The sequence below is a fragment of the Apostichopus japonicus genome, chromosome 12 (assembly GCF_037975245.1).
Source record: "Apostichopus japonicus isolate 1M-3 chromosome 12, ASM3797524v1, whole genome shotgun sequence".
In the NCBI taxonomy this organism is placed as follows: domain Eukaryota; kingdom Metazoa; phylum Echinodermata; class Holothuroidea; order Aspidochirotida; family Stichopodidae; genus Apostichopus; species Apostichopus japonicus.
Window position 1 is genome coordinate 7,586,489 of NC_092572.1, and position 23,751 is coordinate 7,610,239.

At 35.8% G+C, this 23,751-nt stretch overlaps 2 protein-coding genes across 2 annotated transcripts in view; one reads left to right on the plus strand and one right to left on the minus strand.

Annotated features, from left to right (window-relative positions):
- LOC139976890 (uncharacterized) overlaps positions 1-20,218 on the minus strand; it is a 32,759-nt gene extending 12,541 nt beyond the window's left edge. The window contains exons 1-7 of the mRNA XM_071985764.1: positions 19,973-20,218; positions 14,551-14,634; positions 12,589-12,903; positions 7,678-8,019; positions 6,810-6,947; positions 6,312-6,349; positions 6,151-6,208 (exon numbers count right to left, since the gene is read on the minus strand). Of these exons, the coding sequence (XP_071841865.1) occupies positions 6,151-6,208; positions 6,312-6,349; positions 6,810-6,947; positions 7,678-8,019; positions 12,589-12,903; positions 14,551-14,620 (961 nt within the window). The 5' untranslated portion in view covers positions 14,621-14,634; positions 19,973-20,218. The remainder of the gene's footprint in view (positions 1-6,150; positions 6,209-6,311; positions 6,350-6,809; positions 6,948-7,677; positions 8,020-12,588; positions 12,904-14,550; positions 14,635-19,972) is intronic.
- Positions 24-4,232, plus strand: LOC139976902 (BEN domain-containing protein 5-like). Its single transcript, XM_071985789.1, has 5 exons — positions 24-657; positions 1,208-1,353; positions 2,170-2,437; positions 2,949-3,094; positions 3,672-4,232. Exons 1-5 carry the CDS (start codon positions 432-434, stop codon positions 3,891-3,893), a joined length of 1,008 nt encoding a protein of 335 aa, XP_071841890.1. The 5' UTR covers positions 24-431; the 3' UTR covers positions 3,894-4,232.
- Positions 20,219-23,751: the final 3,533 nt, after the last annotated feature.

Sequence of the window (23,751 nt, forward strand, 5' to 3'; positions counted from 1 at the left end):
TTTGAACAATTGGTAGGCAAAATGCCTTCCTAGTGCAGAATGGTATGATCCGACTGAATTTGCACTTCGACATTAGTTTTGCGTTAGCGCTAAATTTATAAATTCCGAAACCGCAAAACCACGCTAACAGAAGCCTCGCAGAATCGCATTTGTAACAGATTTTATCAACAATTTCAAATTATTACCGCGGCTGAGTTCCCTTCTTTGTGATCTTTATATTATTGACACATACTTGTAACGTTATAATTGATTTTACACGTGCTTTTTAACATAAATATTTGAATTGAACTGAAACTTGATAGTGGCCTAGGACTATTGTATAGGCTAGTCCTAACAAACCTGTTTCCTAATACTGCATTCACTAACGTTAGACATAACCTAACGTTATAGTTGCCTAGCTTATTGGGGCCTAGCTTAGTTAATAAGGCATAATGGCAATTTCTTATGCATACATTAGGTATCTTAAAGATCAGGAACGTGAAATTGTGAATGTAAATCACATTAAGAACTTTCACCCGGAGCATGAACTAGACTTTATACCTAATAAAGCATATATGGTACAATGGCTGGCAATTGACAGCGACGATGAAACAGAGATGGATTCCAACTTACAGGACCCAGACTCATGGTACAAGGCACAAATTTTATTGTTGGCAGGTAAGTTATATTTGTACTTGTTCAAACTGTTGGCTAGTCTATATGCATATAGGCTATTTTGTCCAATGCAATTTACATAGTATAATTAACTGTTGTTAGTTTGCCTCTTTTGTTTGTGCACCTAGGGCCTACACTAGTTAATCCATATCACCATAGCTGAACACCAGATGGTAACAGCCTCGGTCAACACAGCATAATTAGCTTAACATATAAAGAGTGTTGACAAGTAAAGAGGCTTTAACTAAAATGGTAAACCACACAGGGAATATGTTTGTGGATAAATATTTTGTCGCTTAACTTATGCATGTTTGAACAATGTACTTTAACCAGTACATTTGGAATTTAATTGAAGAAGGCAGGTGGAGGGGAGGGGTGTGGATGTTAAAAGCAGGGGGTAAATAATGGCTAGAGAATTACTGGGTGGATATTTAGGTTTTATTTTTCCAATTTCCTCCCTCCATCCCCCCCCCCCCGTCCGATATGACAACCCTGCTTACCATTTGATCCATCTTACCCACTAAATAGTCACATTCTTTGTTTTTGTTTACAGCTTCAAGAGAGGAGCTAGAGAAGAAGTTAGAAGGCACACGTGTCAAAGTGTCCAAAGTCTTTGACACATCAGTGGAGGACTCCTCTGAAGATGAAAGTGCTTCGTCATCTTTACGACAGGAAATGTTAGATTCAGGGAAAGCAAGGGTAAATATTTAATTGTTCAATGTCTTGTTTATGAGACGCTACAATAAGTACATTCTCTTTGGCCACATTTGCAAATGCTATTAGAGTTGGTGGGATTAGAAGTGATTTCATAGTTCGACATTAATTGTTTTGCCTATAATTAATATTTGAAGGTTTTACCAACTAGTAAGCTGCTAAAGCCCAATGATTCATTTATCCCCAGGAATCACACAACGTAAGGTAACCCACTTAGTTCCATTCCCTGTACAAGTTTAGTCAATCAAATTCTGAGATTTGCCAGAACCATGTTTTGCATAACTTGGTTAAAAAAGTCTTCTATGCATTATCTTTGTACATTATTTTGCCCAACCCCTAGCTGTACCTGTATGGAAGTTCAAATGGGACTTTAATCTGTTTTAGATGTTTGTTAATAAATAACAGATATGAACTTATAGAAAGAAGTGTCTGATAACTAAATGCAGATTGGTGGCCCACTGTGTGCTTACCAAAAGTTTACATGTACACTCTCATGGTCTTTAATATTCACAACTCTGCCTAAAATACAAATTGTATGTGTTAATATAGAGTGCTAGATATGTGAATGTGCTGTTCGAAGTACTATTAAAAAAGGCCTAAACAATATTTTGGTCTTTGGTCTACCACATTTATCCCACAGTCAAAATATATTTTATTTAAAACAATGGCACTTGATAGGAACATTTGAAATTATTATTATCCACTTGTAGAAATATATATATGCTATTAACACTTGTTATCAAAATTATCAAGTTGATTTAGCTGATAAATTCTAATTTGGAATCCATTATGTTTTTTTAGAAAGAGAAAAAAAAAGAACAACAAAAAGCTAAGAGCAGCTCTCTTAAGAAAATGCTGTCAGAACGGCTTGAGTGCCGAAAAAGGAGTGCTGTTTTTGGAGACGAACCAGAAATGAAGAGGAAGTGCCATGGTCTGGAGAGGAAAAACCAAGAGCTGATGACAAGAAACAAGGAACTGGGGGCAAAGATGAAAGAAGTGCAGGATTTGAACATCCGACTGCAGAGAGCACTGTTGGAAAAACTGAGCTGCCCACATTGTGAAAAGAAAGGTAGTATTGCTTTATTAATTTGTAAGTTCTCACTTATTAACAAGCATTTTGAAATTGTACCTAACAAGGTTACATGTACATTGCCTATGTATACCATATCTGTGCAAATAACAGGTTGATTTAGACATAGGTTTCCAATTAAAGATGTCACCATCAAAAGAGGCTCACAGATATTTCAAAATTTACGCAATTGCCTCGATCGCTGTTTCAAACATGGAGTGTCCTATTGGCATAATGATATACTTTGCGAAAGTTATTAGTGAAGTATACAGCATACACGTTTATGCTACAAATGTGAGGATGCCCTACACTGAACATTATGAACATTAAACTATCGATCTCATTTCAAGTAAGGCTTCATTTGTACACTGTAGATCTACTGTTAAAAAAATGAAAAACTTTTTTATAGTGTGTTGTTATATTGTGTAGATAACACCATGATCAGCACCCATAAATCTATTCAAATATCAATTAAATATAAATATTTTTTTTTATCATTTTCCCTCATCAGATGTTAAGGATCCACCAAATTCCAAGAAAGTACCAACCAGGCACACCACCATTCCACCATCTTCACCCGGAATTGTCCCTGAAGAGGAACCTTGTGGGATGGAAAGAAGTGATGGCCCCTCTAAGTACAAAACCACTGGTGATAAGGTAATGCAAAAATGTTTAAGCATCATTAAGGCAGAATGTGACACTTAAGGCAATTATTCTCCCTCTGGAAAAAAAGTGATCATGTACTGTATAACTATTGTTAGAGTTTGAAAGGCTTACAAACAAAGCATGCTTGTGCACGTCAGTATGGTCAGTGAGTCAGATAACTACACCAAACAATCACAATCAAACTAGTGCTATGCATTTCTGGTTCATTGGTTAACCAGTCGAGCAAACCAGTTGCATTATGTTGCCCCATGTACTATACGCCTTGTAGCAACAAATGCAGTGGTAAGATAGCACTAGTTGCATGGTTTAATTGTCGGCCCACACTTCATGCAATCTAGCATTTTAAACTAATTCTTATGTAATTTCCGGTGATTTTATTTCAAAGCTAATATCAACACGTTTATCAGTAATAATTTCAGAGGTCACCGGAGTACAAACACAGACAATGCACAAGGTTTTTTTTCTCCAAAGCTCAGCCGAACAAAACTGCTTATCCTGAAATGAAAATGAAGTGAATTAGTGTATTTTTTAAAGAGTGAAGACTATTTTGTTTCATGTTCTTTTGCAGGTTCACATTGGACAAAATGTTTGGTTACCAGTGAAGACATGGGAGATGCTTCAACTGCAAAATAGAAATTCTGTTTTTGTCAAGAATCTGGCGGTGACAATTTGGGGGTCTGACAAACTAGAAGACAAGTCCGTCGATGGGAAAGCTTGCAACCGCTTTAAAGGGAATGCTGCGAAGCCACCTTTAAGCCCAGTGAAGTTGGACACTATGAAAGGTAAGTGAAAACGGTTAGTCACATGGGAGTTATATTATATATTCAAGCAATCTGGGAGTCATTTGTTGGAAAATAAATGTTGTGGTACACTACGTGCCAAACTTTGGTGTCGGTCAACCCCCACTGAACATTGTTTAGCTACAACCCTGCCAATACTTATCATAAAATAAGAGGTTTTGAACTTAAATACCCACTCTCTTTATTTTTGGCTAGGCAAAACACTAACATGCAATTTTGAGCAAGTGGGTATGAGTCAAAATGCCAACCAGCAACCTGCCATACATACACATATATATATGTGCAACATCTCAAATATTCCATTTCAAATCTGGTGCATAAATAATATTATAGAAATAAACATGTGGTTATCCTAGCTAGCTTGATGATCATAAATGTTAAGGTGGATGTTATCTATTATGCACTAACATAATTTCTTTGTTGTATAAAGCAATAATAACTTTAGTGAAAAATTAATAATAATATGGCACTGTTTTTGAACCATGAGTTAAACAAGCAATAAAAATGTTGATACATGCATGTCTAACATGTACTGAGATGCATTACTTGCCAACATAGTGGCACTCTGCTTAGTGTAAATATCTACTCTGGCAGCCCTGGGACCCACATCTCACTAATCCAAACTTGGGAGCTATGATGTATGTATTATATATATATATATTACAAACATAAACTTTTATTTCTCTATCGTATACATATGTTTACAGCTGTAAACATTTTTGATTAATCAATCATGAACATCAGGTTGACACCATCTGTTTTTTCTTTCCTTTTGTAGAATGCTATGAAGATCGGTTGAAGAGGCAGAACCTTTCTAAGGAGGAATTTGCCATCGAGCAAAAGAAGTTTAAAAAATTTATAACAGAAAAAATAATGGATTTGAACAGGACACAAAGGAAAAAGGACCAATAAAAACAAAGTCTGACATGCTAGAATATCTAGGGAGGGGAGGGGAGGGATGGATGTTTTATCTTCTTTTGAGATGTTCACCTTGCTACAATGGTGTGCTTTAACTTAAATTATATATACATTTGCTTTTGGAACCAGAGTATATTCTTAAATGTCTTGTAAAAAACTGTTACACTCCAACCATTTTTATTTTTAATCTTTAAGTACCTTTTTTTCAAATTCACACTATAGGATTATTTATTTCATAACTCATACTTCAGATTCCTGCCAGTATATTTCAGTATGTTTCACCTTGCTTATTTTTTTATTTTTATTTCACCTTGCCGTTTATTTTATTTGTATTTCTTAAATAAGTTATCAACTTTCTCACAATGTCATGTCTTTCTCACTTATGTATTTCATAACTTATACTTCCTCAGATTCCTGCCAGTATATTTCAACTTGCCTTTTATGTTATTTGTATTTTTTAAATAGGTTTCAGCAAATTTTACTCGTCAATGTCATGTTTTTTTTAAATTGTAGTAGTTTTCACATTTTCTTAATATATTTAGTTCTACAAACAACATATGTTGGCATCCTTCTATTCATGAATTTAAGCTTATCTATTGAATTGTCATATGTAATACTGAGCTCTTTTACCAAATAACCTTTAAATTTAAACCCTTAGGGGGATCCCAACCGGGTCGAGTATTGTACCAGTTGAGAATCCCAGTTCAACCTATCTAAAAATATTAGTAGTAAAACATAGTTGACCCAGTTGAACCCAGTAAAACATAGTTGACCCAGTAAAACATAGTTGAACCAGTTGGACCCAGTAAAACAGTTGAACCAGTTGGACCCAGTTGGACCCAGTTAAACATAGTTGAACCAGTTAGACCCAGTAAAACAGTTGAACCAGTTGGACCCAGTAAAACATAGTTGAACCAGTTGGACCCAGTTAAACATAGTTGAAACAGTTGGGAACCCCAGTTCACCCATTTCAACCTAGTTCAAATTTGGGCCAATTTCCGTATAGAAAATTCCAGTTGAACCCAGTTCAAAAGTTCAACTGGAATTTCCACCAGGGATGATACAGAAGCAAACCTATTTTCTCCTTTTACCAGTTTTAAACATCGACTAGGAAATGTTTTTGTTTAACTTATTCACACATGTTACTGAATGTGTAAACTTTGCTTAAGTTGATCTATATTGCGCCATAGACCATAGTAAGTATATTAAACCGAGAATTACCCCATATTACATAATTGTCTTTGGTTATAATCGTAATTAGGTATAGCAGTCGAGTGAAGCCTTCTTGCTTTGGAATAATTGTCTTTGAAGATGAAATTTATATCGTACCTTTAAGGGATTTTGTCTTCTGCTTCGGTTTTGGCTCCGAATTTGTAGTCTGCTTTTCCTGATATAAGAACATATATTGCATTTAGTAAAAAAAATGGATAAACAAGACATATTGTAGACAAAGACTATATGAGGTAATAAAGATATAATGTCCTTCTTACCGTGTCTGGATCCCCACTTTGTATCTGTATACTCGTACCTAAAAGAAATAATAATAATAAAAATCTGGTGGGTTCAACTTTTGTGGCCTTGATATTTCAATGTTCGTTGTTAATAACGTAATTATTAATGTAGGTTTGCAAAATTCATTGTTTCCCTGTATGCTTTAATAAGGGGTTAATCAACGGTCTACCATGCGGCTATGGCAGGATAAAATTTGAACGACGGTATAAAGGGAGCGATGCACGAGGCCGTAGGTTGCTTGTATCCAGCAATAGCGTTATATATTGGTGCATTCATACAACACACTCAATAAATATCAATATTCATCTGAAAATGTTACAATGTTTTGTAAGCTTTTAATTAGAAATGACCAACACTATGTATAAACGGTACAAAACAAGTTCTCTGCTTTTATTATAGTTGACAGTCTCAAAACAACTTAAATGCGTAGTAAAATAACAAGAATAACAGAAATAGGTTATTATACTTCTCGTTACCTCTTCTTTGATAAAAAAAACAGGCAATGATGACTAATATCACTAGGATTATAACAATTCCAATAACGACAAAGGGCCAGGCGACTTGACCTGTAGGGCTACTCGTGGGTTCACTTGAAGTAGGTTCTTTGCATGCTTCTGAAAGACAAACACAAGACACCGAAGATTTTAAATGTTGTAAATGATGTTACACAGTATTGCAATTTTAGCGGTGGCGTAAGATGAATTTCAATAGAAATATATCTGAAGGCTACACCGTTCCTTTGTTATCGGCCACAATTACGTTGTTATCATAAACACGCTTTAAATGTGGAGTATGACTTCCTCCCCATTCTAGTTTTTACGCTGTCGGAATTACGTTTATATTGCCCTTTATATCTGATAAAAGAAAATCACAACCCAAGGTTCTTGCACCTATGTTTATAGAAGAAAATGCTATTTGCGATTTATTCAGTATATTTGTTTGCTTCTCCAGAGACCTACACTTTCACTTTTGCTAAGGGCAAACGATTTGTCCTAATTTTGGATAAAATAAAACAAAAACGTGTGTTGCATATGCTTACTGCCATTGAGGTTTACCTTATGTGTCCAACTTTAGGCCACCAAATGAAATTAAGACATAACTATGCATATCCCTTCGTTATGATTGTTCAACTCTGTCCGTATGGTACGTTCAAAATATCTACGTAATTCAATTAAACTGTAAAAAGCCAAGTCGTTATGAAGCTTTTTAATCTATATATTACTTCTGTAAAATCAACGGACTAATTATAAACTGTTAAAGATGAGCATAGAAAATGGTTCAATAAGTAAGCAATACATTACTAATACCATCACGAAATTTGCAAGTTAGCATATATCCGATTACCTGTCTTTATCCTAACAGTGCTGGAGTAAGTATCAAGAAGAGGAACAAATGAAAGGTCTGACAAGGAAGCGGTGCATCTGAAAATAGCATCTGCTCCACAATCAGGTGTTGTGTAACCAATGGTTTTCTTAGTGTACCATCTGTTATCCATTTCTTGATGAGTTTGCTCTTTTTTAGTAAAGCTCACTCCAGACTGGTTAGTCACAATCCAGTCTACTTCCATCATTGGTCGAGAGCCATTCACATAACAAGTCAATGATCCAGAAGTGGTGACGTTCAGTTGACATCCCGTACAGGTCGATCCACATGCATCAATCAGTGGACACGGAGGTTCGGATCGAACTGTTTAGAAAGATTATTGATACAATTATCAACATTGTACATATATCAATGAAGGCAGCATATTTCATAAATTAATGACGGAAGGAAACGAGGCTGTGTTGATCACTTACTCTGTGTAATATATATATATATATATATATATATATATATATATATATATATACACATATATACACATATATATATATATATATATATATATATATATATATATATATATATATAAATATATATATATATATATATATATATATATATATATATATATATATAAGAAAAAAAGCACATCTGGAAAGTATGGATGATATCAGATGGTACGGAACAGCTTTATTCAAACAAGTGAAACTTAACTAAATGTTATTCTTGAAATGTGGCAACATAGCAATTGTTCAATAAACATTGATGTGTCCAGAATACCAGTAGGAGCTTGTAACTTATATTCTGAGAGTGTGCATGCATTTTAAGAAAAGTGCTTGTGGGTAGCATACTGAAGGGTGATCAATGAAACCAAGAAATAACAAGAGCCCAAGGGCACTGTGGTTCCTTGCTTGGGGTATATGACAATACACATAATATTATCAAGCAAGATTGGGCTCAAATAGTCCAAGTAATTGTGGTCCTACATGTTCCCATAAAGTAACCAACACTATAGCCAACACTTTTGTGATCACAAAATGTGATCGGATTTTTGATCAAAAGGCACTTTTGAGATCTAACTATGGCGTCGAAAATGTAAGAAATATTAGAGACCTACAAGCGTGTCAACAGATGTGATAACATTGGTGACCTCAGATGACATGACCTTTAAGTTTCAAAATGTTCCACCACCCCATTCACAACTTGTCCCAAAATATCAACCATGTCACACCTTGGCATTGAGATTTAATTGCATTAAATGTCAAAAAATTAACTTTGAACTTGTATACATAACTTCACACACAAAGGTCACCCGGAGGTCAACCAATTGACATTTTTGATCGGTGAGACCTAAATAGAGCATGACTGTAAAAATTCACACATTTATTCTTTGCACATTTTCTCCCCCCCCCCCCAAATACGACTTTTTTAACATTAGCTGACCTTTGGTGACGTTGGATCACATGACCGTTAAGTTTGAAAATATTCCCCTATACCATTTGCAACTTGTCCAAAAAAATCAACCTTGTCACTGGGAGTTATTGCATTAAATGTGTGAAAATTAACTTTGACCTGATGTAACTTCGCACACGAAGGTCACACAGGGGTCAACCCGTTGACATTTATGATCAGAAGGTACCTTTAACATCTGAAAATAGCATCGAAACTGTAAAAATCCACAAAACACGAAAAGGTCACCAGAGGTCAAATTGAGGTCAAGGGTCACCCAGATGCGGGTCGACAATTGGATTACATTGAAGCAACTCCCAACCCTAACGGACAATTTGTTCTCAAGTTATCGCAAAAATACTACTTTTTTATCATTAATTGACCTTTGGTGACCTTGTATCACATGACCGTTAAGTTTGAAAATATTCCCCTATACCATTTGCAACTACTCCAAAAATATCAACCTTGTCACACCTTGGAACTGGGAGTTATTGTATTAAATGTATGAAAATTAACTTTGGCCTCATACAACTTCGCACACGAAGGTCACACGGGGGTCAACCCATTGAAATTTATGATCAGAAGGTACCTTTAACATCTGAAAATAGCATCGAAACTGTAAAAATCCACAAAACATGAATAGGTCACCAGAGGTCAAATTGAGGTCAAGGGTCACCCAGATGCGGGTCGACAATTGGATTACATTGAAGCAACTCCCAAACCTAACGGACAATTTGCTTTCAAGTTATCGCAAAAATACTACTTTTTTATCATTAATTGACCTTTGGTGACCTTGTATCACATGATCGTTAAGTTTGAAAATATTCCCCTATACCATTTGCAACTACTCCAAAAATATCAACCTTGTCACACCTTGGAACTGGGAGTTATTGTATTAAATGTATGAAAATTAACTTTGGCCTCATATAACTTCGCACACGAAGGTCACACGGGTGTCAACCCATTGACATTTATGATCAGAAGGTACCTTTAACATCTGAAAATAGCATCGAAACTGTAAAAATCCACAAAACATGAAAAGGTCACCAGAGGTCAAATTGAGGTCAAGGGTCACCCAGATGCGGGTCGACAATTGGATTACATTGAAGCAACTCCCAACCCTAACGGACAATTTGCTTTCAAGTTATCGCAAAAATACTAGTTTTTTTATCATTAATTGACCTTTGGTGACCTCGGATCACATGACCGTTAAGTTTGAAAATATTCCCCTATACCATTTGCAACTTGTCTCAAAATATCAACTGTGTAACACCTTGGCACTGGGAGTTATTACACTAAATGTCTGAAAATTAACTTTGACCTCATATAACTTAACATACAAAGGTCACCTTGGGTCAACTTATTGACATTTTTGATTGATGAGACCTAAATTAGAGCATCAAACTATACAAATTCAAACATTTTTTTTTCTTTGCCCATTTTCTACCCCCAAAATAATAGTTTTTTAACATTAATTGACCTTTGGTGACCTCGGATCACATGACCGTTAGGTTTGAAAATATTCCCCTATACCATTTGCAACTACTCCAAAAATATCAACCATGTCACACCTTGGAACTGGGAGTTGTTGCATTAAATGTCTGAAAATTAACTTTGACCTCGTATAACTTCGCACACGAAGGTCACACGGGTGTCAACCAATTGACATTTTTGATCGGAAGGTACCTTTGATATCCAAATCTAGCACCAAAACCAAACATTTTCTTTTTTGCTCGTTTCCTCCCAAAATAAGCACATTTTTTCTAATGTGATCTTTGACCTTTTGACCTTGGTTTCAGATGTAGTTTAATCTCCTGATTCCAAAAAACAAAACGACAAGTCTGTTCAACCATCCTAACTCCGACCGAAAAACTTTGACCCCATATAACTTCGCACATAAAGGTCACACGGGGTCAACCTATTGACATTTATGATCAGAAGGTACCTTTGACATCTGAAAATAGCATCAAAACTGTAAAAATCCCCAAAACACGAAAAGGTCACAAGAGGTCAAATTGAGATCAAGGGTCACCCAGATGCGGGTCGACAATTGGATAACATTGAAGCAACTCCCAACCCTAACGGACATTTCGTTCTCAAGTTATCGCAAAAATACTAGTTTTTTATCATTAATTGACATTTGGTGACCTGGGATCACATGACCATTAAACTTGAAAATGTTCCCCTAACCAGTTCACAACTTTTCCCAAAATATCAACCTTGTCGCACATTGGCACTGGGAGTTATTGCAGTTTTAATATTTTCGGTTTTTGGACCATAACTGACCTTTGGTGACCTTTGTGGGCACCAAAAACAATAGGGCACACCTTCTCCATATGGCGGATCTATAGTCCAAGTTTAGCCTCAATCCAACATTCCCTTATTGAGATAGAGCGTACCCAAGCAAGTGTCACAGACGCACACACACACACACACGCACACACACACACACACATACACACACACGCCAACCTGACTGCATAGGTTCCTTTTGCTAAAGCAAGGAACCAAAAACTGTAAAATAGATTTCCAACGGGAATATCGCAACACATACAACGTAAGTAACCATTTGCCAAGTAGAGCCGGAGTTCTTTAAGGAATCTCTATCTCAATGAAAGGCACGCCCCCCCCCCCCCCTTTCTCTTGACCTCATTATAGGGATCTGAGATATAATCCAAAGAGTAAAAGAAGATTATATTTTCTCCGTCTGACATGTATTTATATGATTCAAAATTGCCAAATAATCCTTAAATAACCCAAAGGGGCAACAAACTGAGGCCGGCCCACTTACAAAAGACCTCTCTCCTGAGACCTACCGAAATGTTAAGTCAAAAAAGATCCCGTAATCAACAGTTAAAGCCCGAGAGCGCCATATCCGGCGTCTGAGCAGCCAAATTTAAGGGCAAATCACTAGTTGACATTGGGTGAATGTGAACCCCAATTAATGCCCATTGACAATGGTCCTCGTTTGGATGTTATGCCACTTCCTTCTCACCAGCCCCAGTCAAAAATATATTCAATGAATGAAGGTTTACCGGTTAATTCTCTCACTGTAAACCAGTTAACTATTTGAACATTTAACTAGTAAGTGGTTTCCCCCGCTATATTTGTATTCCTGCGGTAGCCCGAGTGACAAGGTTCTCTGCACTGAAATTCCTTTTTGTATAATTATTCTTTGCTCATTGGCGATAAATGATTGATAAATTATAACAAAAACAATTACATTTTCATCTGAAGTTCCCTAGTGACATCATTCATTCCGCTGGTTTCAGAAGTGTTTATAAAACATAACAAAATGTGAAATCGATATTTTTGCCAACAAAAATGCTATGATGAGGATGTGAGCTGTGCCTAAAATTTCAGATATTTTAAGTAATTCTGTAAAAAAAAAAATCACATTTTGCCAACAGAAAAAAATCACAACTCTCCAACAACGTTACTACTAAAACTGTTACAATTACGTACTACAGGATGTATTCTTACTGTATACTTTCAGCTCTGTAGTCGTCGTATCGAAATCAAATTCGTTGAAGTAAACTCTCACGGTGTACTTTCCTTCGTGCTTCAGTTGCGTGTTGATTACTTTCAACGCACTTTCTTTGGTAAGCTCATACTCCCCTTTTTGGTATTCCCCTCCTCCGTATCTACCATCTTCGAGTGTGAGTATCGGAAAGCTACTCGTATCTTCACCTTTAAACCAGTATATATCACGTTGTTCGGCGCTAGCGTTACAGACAATGACATACGGCTTGCCTAATTCTGCCAAGTACTGGTTTCCACAGCTAATGCTTTCGGATTCTGTAGTTACAAAACAAAGGATGAAATCATAATAATTATTTGAATCTGTTATAAACTTTAAATTGTTTATCCATAAATAGTTCAATTAGGTCTCGTTCAAAGCATGTGATAGTCTGATTATTACCAAGATAGTGCTTCACTTATCAACTCATTACCAAATCAAAGGAAATATCAACATGAGACAGTCATGCAACCGTTCGGATGAAAAGTACACAACCCAATCACTGAATTTAGGAACTGATAGATATGGAGAGTTCCTAATATAGAGCAAATACGTCATGGTAAAAAATGTTTCATACCGATTTAAATCAACATATACCAATTTCCTTAGACTTAAACCATTTTACAGCAGCTTAAATTGACTTCTACCGATTTAAATCGACATATACGAGTTTAATTCGACATAACTTCGATTTAAATCGACATATACTAATTCGCCCGCCTTGTCGGGTGTCTGCACGTCATGTATCTTCACATGTCAATCATCACCAAAATCGGGATTTAGAATATGTTAATGAGCTAAATCGATGATATGTCGATTTCAATAAGTATATGTCAATTTGAGTTGCGAGAAACTGGTATAAGTCCAAGGAAATTGACTTCTACCGATTTAATTCGACATATCATCGATTTAAACTGGTAGATGTCGATTTAAATTGACATATACCAATTTATGTTACATATTATCGATTTAAATTGGTATATGTCGATTTAAATCGGTATATGTCGATTTAAACTGGTATATATCGAATTCAAAATGTATGTCGATTTAAATTGACAAATACCGATTTATTTTTCTTATCATCAATTTAAATTGGTGTATGTCGATTGAAATTGCTGATATGTCAAATTGAACTGGTTTATGTCGATTTAAATCGGTAGAAGTCAATTTAAGCTGCTAGAATCTGGTATAAGTCTAAGGAAATTGGTATATGTCGATTCCCCACGATTTGAGACTGGTGGCCCGCCATAGTACTCCAGCTAGCTTGTCATACGTGCGAGCAGCCGTGAGGTAGAAATCAGTCGTGGTCACGGCCGCCAGGGTATGTTGTGTACAAAGTATACGATACTTTACGTAATCATTAGTGCTTATGTACAGTGTCCACATTCTGTCTTTACCAATAACAAAATGTGCTAACTGCAAGTTAGCGATGCGAAGGGGTGGCAAACAGCTAAATTGTATGATTTTCACCTCATTACGGAACGTACGAAAACGTGATTTATTTATTTCGTTGTTTCTAATATGAATTGGGGAGATACCAACCAGATTCTATCACTTTTATGGAGAGATTTTGATTTTAAAATATACATACTTTCCGGGTTTTTTTTTTCAAGTGTTGAACACTTACAGCGAATGCTAGTCGTCTGTAAGACAATCTAGGCATAGTTTTGGGTTGTCCGACGTAATATTTGGTCGTCTCGGACGATTTGACGACCGTTCAGTTTGAGCCCTGATATATATATATATATATATATATATATATATATATATATATATATATATATATATTTAAAGTTATTATGTTTGGTTATGTTAACCCTAACTTACATCTTCCGTAACCTTACATATCTGTAACTGTCACATATTGCAAGCTATCTGATCAAATGATCTCAATATAGGTTACATTTCAACCTGAATTTTATTACCTCCGTCTCCAAAAGCTAATCTTAAAAGTAAACCGAAGATAACAACCGCCTTCAGCCCGTTTCCAGTCATCGTGAGTACAAAATCTGAAAGAAAAAAGGAGAGGTTCAGTATTTCAATTTAATAGCAATGTAGCGAATAGTTTACTCAAGATTTTTCTGCACCTCAAATAACGTTTCCTCCAATCCATGTTAATAATATCGAGCATGAGGATTATGCAACAACATGGATTCTTTCCGGAAACTTACTTAGATTGTTTTTTTTTTACCAATAGAAACAAATGAAGCTAAATAATTCGATGCATTACGATGATAGAGATATTGTGCGCTGATATAACAATGTAGTGAATGTCTGTCAATTTACCTACATTTACCTGTTTCTCAAATTTGTTGATTTATTGTAACTGCATCTGGAAGTAACATAATGAATTCTGTCTACACGGTAATTCAGCTGATTTTTTTTTCATGATATTTAGCTGACTTATTCACAGAGGAACATTACATTTCTACCAAAAAGTGGCCTCGTAATGAGTTTCGAAAAACAGCGAACATAAACAGCTACGCGAAAATTTCAAATGTATCAACAACAACAAGATTAAAATAGGAAAGTAAATATATTGGAGAAAGTTTTCCGTTGGGACATCAGAGACCATCTACTGTGGTCAAATCAAGGGAATAAGATTGTTTATCTAGCCAAAGCATGCTCCATAACCATATCTAAAGTTGGGGACATGATATTGAAATGAGTTTTCGACTAACGGAGAAGAATAATTTGCCTTTCCATTTGAGTGTCAACAACCGGAATATCCCTTTCATCAAAACTCAGAATCTCTGCCATGTCATTATAGACTTGTTAATAAGTATTCCATTGCATACAGGGAATATGAAAACTTTAATCATAATAGCTCCTAAATGATAAGAAAATTTGGTTCGGTTATTAAATCATTAGCACCTAATCAGTACATATTTTGTTTCACACAAGGCTCGTCTTCAAACAATTCTCTCACTTACATCTGTTTTGTTCACAAGTAATCGTCTGTTGGTGGCAATATGTGGGTTCATATCATGCCTAATATTGACAAATGTTTGTATGCATCCAACTTCTATGGTCCGGACCCACGGTGCGATACCCGTGCGTGGTTCGTGTGGCATAATAAGTTTTGACTGATATTCATCAACATACATACGTTTTCTGTCTTACAAGTCACAGTATGTCGTCTTTTCTGCTTTAGTTGTTCACCATGTGTATAGTTGACACAGAGCAATTCATTCATCTTTTATGTGACTTAACAACACGTTTGATAACTGGGATATGTAAAATACAGTGCAGCAAAGTGAACTTAATGAACGTAAATAAATGTAGAATATGAATATTCTTGACCTGTTTTGTACTGAGCCTTGGAGTTGACTTTTTATTTTATTTTGGTCTTTCACAAAGTTAAGAGATATCACACGGACTAGTAGTTACAACACCATTCAGGTAACTACTTACACTTGCAGTGCATTGCATGAGACACGTACTGGAGTTGTTAAAAGTATTTGTGTCTTTCTATGATGATATGATTACTTGTTGGTATTCGGAACCTTCTTCATTAACAAGTGCAAACAGTTGTTTTAAGAATCGTTCATATATATGAAATACCTGCATTATGTCTACCAACTTCATATCAATTTGTTTTAATGTAAGAGTCATATTTCCTCTGTCAGTTTGACAGCTGCTAATAGTCCAACTAACCTACTGAATAATGTATATATTGCCTTATTCTATATCCCAATTGGTTGAATGGGCTGGGCATGTACGTTGCGTATGTATACATGTATATAGGTGAAGTGTGCACGAGTATTCAAGGCGATACGAGCGTGACTATGAATAGTAATTTGTTTCGGCGTTTTGTTGCATTTTTTTTTATTGGGTTAGTCCCCTATGTGGGAGTGTCAATAATGTAAAAGAAAATGACATCATTGACTAGTTTACACTATGACGTATTCAGTCAGCTATATATTGTGTCAATCCATACAGTTTTGATTAAACACTGCGCGGTCATAAGTTCAACCCTATTGTTCACTGTAGAACAAACATGAAATGTAAATCCATCCAGATCCCTATTAACCACGTTCATTGTTAACCCCCCCCCCCCTCCCCCTCCTCTTATAAGTAGCGTACACTTGGGTGTGCATGAACATCTATGTATGAAATAATATCAGGCTTGTACGACGTCAAACGAGTGCTCCACAGTTCATATCTGTACAGTTTTCCATTGAACGGGATTTATATTAGGGGGACGCACACAGTTGTACGTGACACGCAACAAAACACATTGATATGCACTTCAATAATTTTATTTTGTCTCAAGCGTCACACTACTACAGAAATGTCATTAATACCTGCTGCTCTGTAGATATTTCTTTCTATATTATATGACAAAATTTTTATTACTATGTTTCAGAAAAGCATGAGAGGAATTTCATTGGATTACTTGTTCTAGTACCGGTCCTTTTCCTAGTTTCTATCTTAATGAGTGTTGGCCTTTCCTGCAAAAAATAAGAGTAAGTTCCCAGTATGAAACGAAATCGTAACGTTGTCCATGTGTGAGTATTTTAAAACTCGTGTCCGCAGGACGCAACGTCTTAAACATAGTTGCGTCCGCTCAGAAAAAAAATGGCGTCCCTTAAGTCCTCCATGAAAACATGCACATTGAAATACCTCTACAGAACACACAATACTTAGTTATAATGACCCCAGACAAAACATTGGCTTGTGTGCAACGGAAGCCAGTGATAAGTCTAAAATATGCACGACAAAAATCATATGATGAAAGCTGTAACTAGTATACAACAACATAATTACTTACAAATTCTAAGATCGGGAAGTTTGCCGTAGACTAGTAACCATAGCTACAAGTAGTTGAATGTGAACAACATCCTTGGTGTTGATTGATCACTATAGATGGAAGAATGGCTGCAGACAATGGTAAGGGGTATTAGCCAATGTAATCACAATAAATTTGGAAACTACAGTGACAATTTTTAGCAAAGAAATCTCTGTAATGGAACTGTTGTTTACTCTGTACTTGAGGTTGATTGTTATGATTTATTCGTTTTAAACAGAATCACTAATCTTGCACAAAGGATTGGACTTTTGGTTCTTTCGAGAAGTTGTTTTATCTTTATGAGAAAGAAGGATATTCATTTAACAACTTGTTATGTTTTGTATAGGCCTAGTTTTGAGTGTGTGTACTTAGGGTTTGCTTCTCCCAAAATGCTCTTTTTAAGCATTTTTAAGGTTTTGCGTTCATCCCTGGCTAAAAGATTACGTCCCAGATGCAGATTCTTGCGTTCGGGACAATGCTGTACACGACATTTTTGTTTAACATATTCGCAAATTTGATCTTCGTTAGTCTGTACTACGTCAGGCAACTCTAGTAGTATTGTTGATGCTTTTATTGGACAACCAAAAGTCATTCGGACAACCAAATATGAAGGCAATGTTGTCCAAATCACAGCCTTAAAATCTTCTTAAAAATGAGCCTTGATATTTTTCAGCCAACTTGACTTCATTTGGTTCGATCACGATTTAACAGCACACTGGATAATTTGTATACAAGGGTTTACTTCTGGTGAACTCAACTCATGTTTTGTTACACCATCTCTGTGCACGCATTTTTTTCTATCTCAGAAATTCTCTTTAATTAAATGCTCAAAGTTTCCATAAACTGGTTATTGAAATAAATACTCCTGAGACATGTGGTAACATATCAAACTGGTCATGGGCTAAACACAAACAGGAAATAAGAATGGATTTTTTGGACGAATATAATATTTTTCTACTACAATGAAATCAAATTCAAATGGCAATACTTTCCACTAACTGCCAAAAAGGGCTTCCAGTCGAGTTTCAACATCAACTTGACAACTTCACCTGCTCCTCTCTGTAAGGTTGCAATCATTAAATCATAGTTTAATAAACAAACAATACAAGAGCAAACCATGTATAAATGTTGAACAATGTCAGAATATGCATTCACACCGTTGATGCAAAAAGTGCGCTATACCCCGGATTCCAATCATGATATAATTTCCAATTACTGTATTGCTTGTACACTGTTTCTAAAGGTTTTCAATTTGATGTATTAGCTCATCTTCATCTTTGACTACTGCCACCACGGGGCAAAGCTGATTGCAATTGTAAGGACTTTCCCACTTACCCCTAATGTTTATGGTGGTACACAATCACTATATAGCAGAAAGCCCTAACTGCGATAAACTATATCAAAGCGAATAAATCATTGCAAATTTTCTCAAATTACCAAACTTACTGAAAACAATGACCAACGCATACCGATGTGATCACTTTTAAAGTTGCACTGGAATGTTGGTAGAACACACTCAAACAAAAACAACATGCTCCTCTACATTAGATTGGCATGTGGTACAAAAAGGAAACTATTTCAGCAGTTACATTTTTTTAGCCTTAAAAATCAGAACTGTGTTTATGATGTGGCAGGTAACCGGGGCAAATACTAACGATAGTGAACATTCAATAACCTTTACAGTAGCATTTCTCGAAAGTGAAGATTACAGACTTTGCCGGTAAATGTTTACAGATGAAGTACTGTGTTTATACAAATGCGAGCGGTTAACGATTTTTACAGTATTTCGTCTTAGGAAAGAATAAAGTGGTACTGTAAAGCAGTTCTACATTTACAGGCTGTAAAAAGCACGGACTTTGTACTGTATATTAAACAAATATTCACAGTTAAAGCACTTTTATCAACATTTACAGAATTTGTACTGTTAAAACTTAGAAAATACAGTTTCGTTTCCGTATATATAGCTAGTTTTACAGACCAAAAAACAGAACATTGAACTGTTTGTTTATACAGTTTTTTTTTTACTGTATATACTACTCCCTTACACAGCGTCTATGAAAATGTTATGTGCTTTGAATACGCTGTAAATGTGGGAAACCAATGTAAAGTCAACCGAGTGCCTAGAGAGAAAATACAAGAATAAAATACCGCATATTTAACTGACTTCATGGAGGGCCTTAAATGATGCAGAACATATTACGTATAGATCTCGATGACACAGGAACACGTCCCTAAAATGCCTAGTACAATTGATCACGACAATCACAATTTTATTCTTAAGTTTTATTCAAATTAGTACCTTTTCCATAACCACTATATGCAAGTCGGCCCAACCCAAGTCAGTTCCGACCGCTTTCCTATTACAGTATGTGAATACATACGCAATGTCGATTAAAAACTCAAGCGCCAATGGTTACTTTCGACGAAGTAAAATTAACTGAAGAACGTGGTCAAAAGGGACCGCGAACATTTAAGCAAGGTTCGATGAAGAAAATACTGTGGTGTCAATACACATTCTACTTTAGCAACACTCAATACGGAGAGAAGAAACATACCGTGAGATGAACAATCTTTTTCAGTATCAGAGATGTTAGCTTCCAACACAATTCATAAATTTTCTCAACTCATAACATGTTGTGATCAAAACAATGATTGAAATAGACGTGATATTCTTCGAAACAATTCAGCTACAACTTCCTACGGTGAGCGCTTCCTGTGAAAATATGTGTCAACAAGGCATACCATTATGATATTTGAGTGCATACATATCATGCCTATACCACAAACTTCTCAATCTCTACACAGGGACAGTAACGTTACATGTAGTTCCATTTAAACAACGTTATTCAGCAAGAATGGTTGCGGACAATGGTAAGGATATATCAGCCAATCAAATCACAGGACATTTTGACCTAACCTTGACTATGTTTGTGTTTCTTTGTAAAAGAAAGATATTCAATCAAAAATAGTGTCTGGTATGTTTTTCATAGGCCTAGCTGGGTGTGTGTACTTGAGGTTTGTTCCCCCCCCCCCAAAAAAAAAGTTCGCGCCCCGCCGGACGGAGTATTTTAAGGTTTTGCGTCCATGCAGGGCTAAAAAGTGCGGCCCAGACTCAGAATCCTGCGTTCGTAGCAATGTTGATGTGATGATTAATTGAAAGAGTAGAACGTCAATTGGCATGTTATCTGGGTATGATTTCAAACCGATATTTATGAGATGTAGTAAAGAAGCCCGCCCTTCCACCTTCACACCACACGACCCCTTCCCACCACACACCTTCCCAAGAATACCAACAACTAGAATAGGTAAAAACTGTAGGTGATACTGCTACAGCCCCTTTATGTATAGGTTTGGACATGAAGTCCAAAGGCTCGTGAAGAGTGCAGTAATCACCTTTAAAGCAGCATTTTGCGTTGGGTCGCTTTTTTCCACCTTTTTTCCACTTTTTAACATGTGCATCGATTTTTTTAGATGTATCAATCATAAAACAGCAAACTAAGATGCCATCCAAGTTTCACCCTGCCAAGAGCGTTAATTAGCGAGTAATTAACGATTTATGTCGATAACGAGTAAAAGTGTCCTCGACAAAGTTTTCATATCTCCAAATCCACTAGTTTGAATTCCACCAATCAGTGAATAGCATGTTTATTCATAAGCATTTTGCGTTTGGTCGCCGTTTTCTACTTTTTTGACATGTCCATCGAGTTTTTTACATACATCAAATCACAAAACAGCAAATTAAGATATTAGCCAAGTTTTTCCCTGCCAAAAACGTTATTGGCGAGTATTCCACATACAAAATTAATCGCATTCAGTTCCCAAACCCACTAGTTTGAATTCAACCAATCAGAGATGCAGGTTTAGTTATGAGCCGTTGCTAAAAATAGATTCAAGACTTTGCGTTTTTACAACCAGGGAGTTGTTATGCAACTCTCTGGTACAACTGCCATATAGACTGTACACAAATCAAGCGTGGTGTTATATTACGTATCTGTCAATGACGTTCGTAGTGTTTAAATATTCATATTATTGGCGAGGTTTATTGGGTTCCCAACGGAAAATATCTTGGAGAACAACAAAGTTGAAAGTTGCAATTTTTTCGACTTTTATGCCACCATTTGAAGTAAAATATAAATAGATAAGCTAGTTATGTATGTCGTTATGGCATAGTGGAGTCAGTGAGGTTGAGAAAAATCATAGAAAAGGACGCAAAATGCTGCTTTAAGACGTACCTGGATTAACTGTCGATAATCTCTCGACTGATAAACCTGGATTCGCGACTGTTTAACATGGATTATCAATTTAAAACAGAATAATGAACATGTGGCTTGCCATATACGTCAACATTATCTTGTAAACCCTCTTCCTTTTTGACACCCACTCCGTCTAACGACACTGCCCTAGATATAGCGCTGTCTGATCAGCTTTAGTAGACTACATTCCATTACGGTTAATACACATATATGATCGCGCTTGGTAGTATTATGATAGTTTGTGTATTGCTTTGCGATATAGAAAGAAAATGTTTCTGATTAATGGAACAAGAGAAGTAATTATACAGAAACACATACAAAGCTTATAAAAATTGGAATCATCATCTTTGTATTCCTTTTGAATAAAATTACTGAACCTTAACGTAACTTGGCCCCTGCGAATTCAGCACACCGTCTACACAATAGATTATAAAAATTGGCGACGGCTGTTCAAAGCTCCTAGTCGTGTGACATTATTGCACAAAAGGGAAATCCCGGTTGAGGTCGCACTTCTGCTATCGGTAAAACCCGAGCAAGTTTGAATCCGATCAAATTTGATTTGAATGTACATGACTTCTCATGTCGGGCAAGAGAAAAATTTCAAGTAAAGGAATAAGCTTGTATTACTTTAAAAACACTGCAGTCTGTATTATTTGTCTGGGCCTTTTAGGAGAATATGTAAATTCAACGATGCATAAATAAAACGTGGTTCTTTTCTCTTCTCTTTTTTCTTAGACGTTTATAGAAAAATTTAAATTTAAATTTATATTTATATATATAAATATAAATATAAATATAAATATAAATATATATATATATATATATATATATCATAATATAACGAAAATCTGCGTTAACTCCATAAGAAAATGTTATTAGAGAAAACCAGAGAAATAAGATATAACTCATAATTAAGGAGTAAAGGTTTAGGAAAATATTGAAATTTTCGGTCCCCACGGGACCTTCTTCAGCAATACTTGGCAGTCGAATGAAAAGTAAAAAATGTAACACAACGAAATTTTGTCACGCTAGATAAGTGTAAGTTGCATTAAAGGAATTATATCCAAATAAACCATGATTATACAGGAAGCGGATTAAGGAAGAACGGATTACATATGCTGTAGAACTGATAGTTGAGGCTGGTGATGTGAGACTTAATACGAAAGATCCAATTGATTTCTTTACGTTTACGTTCATTAGCGTATTTGAAGTTCGAGGCAATTAAAATACATTTTAGGTTTTTGAGAGAATGACTATGAAGATTGAAATGTTCGGAAATTGGGAATCCTGCAAAATTATCACGAATAGATTTTTGTGATTATTAAAACGTAAGCGGAACCGGGAGCCTGTTTTACCTACATAATTGCCCTCTTTGCAAAGTATACAGTAGAAAATGTAAATAACATTAATAGAATCACAAAAGAGGGAAGGGGGTCTAAGACTATAGTCAACATTGAGAATTTTGACCTGGGGTAATATGGGGGCATATTTGTCATCGACGTTTACCGCAAGGGAAATTGCCTGCGGTAAACCTGCCTTAGGTGGAAACTAAGTGAGGGAGTCTGGAGGAAGTGAGTAGAAATTTAAGGTTCGGGGGTTGACGAAATGCTATCGCGATTGGTAAAGTATCAAATTCAGAATATCATGTGAATTATGATATCTCATCATCATCATATCATTGTGGTACGTTTATATAAAACTGCACGACTGGTTTATTAACATGATTTATAAAGTGTTAGGTAATGCACATTTTATTCATTTGAAATCATTGGGGTTTGCTTTCGTGTTTAAAAAATGTGTTTTTAAGTAAATCTTAAAAGTTACCATAACCTTCATCAATAACAATGAATATTTGGGAAAATGCAGGAAATTTGTATTGAACAAATTGTGTGAATATAATACGTAATCAGTGGCAGTAGAGCCTGGGGTTTGTGGCCCTTCCTCTTCCCATGTCCCACTTCATAAATTACAAGTGTGCTCTTCTACGATAATGAAAATATTTATTTAATTAATCCATCTATATATAGAAACCTGGTGTTATTCGTGTATTTTAGGCAGTATTTCGCAAAATGCATACAGAC